The sequence below is a fragment of the Limulus polyphemus genome, unplaced genomic scaffold (genome assembly GCF_000517525.1).
Source record: "Limulus polyphemus unplaced genomic scaffold, Limulus_polyphemus-2.1.2 Scaffold3942, whole genome shotgun sequence".
Classification (NCBI taxonomy): Eukaryota; Metazoa; Arthropoda; class Merostomata; order Xiphosura; family Limulidae; genus Limulus; species Limulus polyphemus.
The window spans coordinates 14,355-15,832 of record NW_013669552.1 but is presented as its reverse complement, the minus strand read 5'-3'; the positions used below and the strand labels follow the sequence as shown (position 1 = coordinate 15,832).

The following is a 1,478-nucleotide window of genomic DNA, read 5'->3' as shown; positions in this document are numbered from 1 at the left end:
GATTTAGGCTTAATAACAAACACAGAGAAATATGTGTAAAAAAAACAAAAACAATCTTGTTCTCGTTTGTCACTTAAAGTATCTGAACTTAGTTGAATTAACGCTTCTTCTCCACCCATCTTTATAAATCGTAATAAAAAAAATACACATTAAAATTGAAAATAATCATTTCGTTATTTATCTGTGTCCGATCGTTTGTATCTTTGTGTTTCGTGCTCTTCACCTTCTTCCTATTCCATTTGAACTTTGATTGATATGTGGTATTCTTTGTTGACATTTAGTGTGTGAACAAGAATGGCCAAACTGTGAAATCACTTACGTCTTATAAACCATGGGTTGATATGTTTAGAGATCTAATCGTGCAGGAAGCATCTTTTCTCACGACTGGAAAACTTGCTAATTTATATATATATATATACACATGAAACATGGGTGTGTATATATATATTTCCATGTCTCGGTTAAATATCACTTGCAATTTTGGTTCTCTGAGGAACATGAAGGAACGAACAAGAAGAAATACGAAACTACTGGTTCCATTATTCGTCGTAATTGAATGCTGCTTATTATGGACTTCTCTATCATGTAAGTCACCTGTTTTGTATTAATAACAATGAATAAAAAAAACACTAAAGTAATAGTAAAAAAATTAACAAGTGTCTTGGTGATTGTATAGCCATGACAACGATTCTGGTGCTGTTTCTAAAGGATTCCCATAAATAAATGGAAATTTCATCATGTTAACAAACTGTTTTAAGCAGATTCAATATTGATAAGTTAAGATAGGAAATATTTATTCTGTGTTATGCCCACCTAAGTCATTGAATCTTTTTAACCTTGAAAGGGTTGATTCAATTGTTGGTGTTTTGTAAAGCACAAAGCTAAACAATGGGCTATGTGTGCTGTGCCAACCACGCTTATCGAAGCCTATTTTTAGCTTCATGAGTCCAAAAACGTACTATTGAGCCACTGAGTGTGTGTGTGTGTGGGTGGGGGGGGGGCTTCTTAAAAAGGGAAAACATTGTTTCAGAGGAGAATGCTCGTTATGGTTTTGGTACAAGATGTTTCACCTTTTACTTACGTGTATAACAATTTCACTCATACCCATCTGGTGCCTTCACTAAGAGATATTAGAAAGCTTATCTTATAATTTGTTATTTTAAAGTAATCATGACTTATGCCATACCCCCATTGTGGTAATCATGACTTATGCCATATTCCCATTGTGGTAATCATGACTTATGCCATACTCCCATTGTAGTAATCATGACTTATGCCATACTCCCATTATAGTAATCATGACTTATGCCATACTCCCATTGTGGTAATCATGACTTATGCCATACTCCAATTGTGGTAATCATGACTTATGCCATACTCCCATTGTGGTAATCATGACTTATGCCATACTCCCATTGTAGTAATCATGACTTATGCCATACTCCCATTATAGTAATCATGACTTATGCCATACTCCC

General features: G+C 34.4%; 1 protein-coding gene across 1 annotated transcript in view; it reads left to right on the top strand.

Annotated features, from left to right (window-relative positions):
- Nucleotides 1-497: 497 nt before the first annotated feature.
- The window catches only part of LOC111088524 (kunitz-type protease inhibitor 1-like), a gene marked incomplete at its 3' end in the record, with an annotated part of 15,270 nt that continues 14,289 nt past the window's right edge, over nt 498-1,478 (top strand). Inside the window, exon 1 of the mRNA XM_022398941.1 lies at nt 498-585. Within this exon, the coding sequence (XP_022254649.1) occupies nt 498-585 (88 nt within the window). The remainder of the gene's footprint in view (nt 586-1,478) is intronic.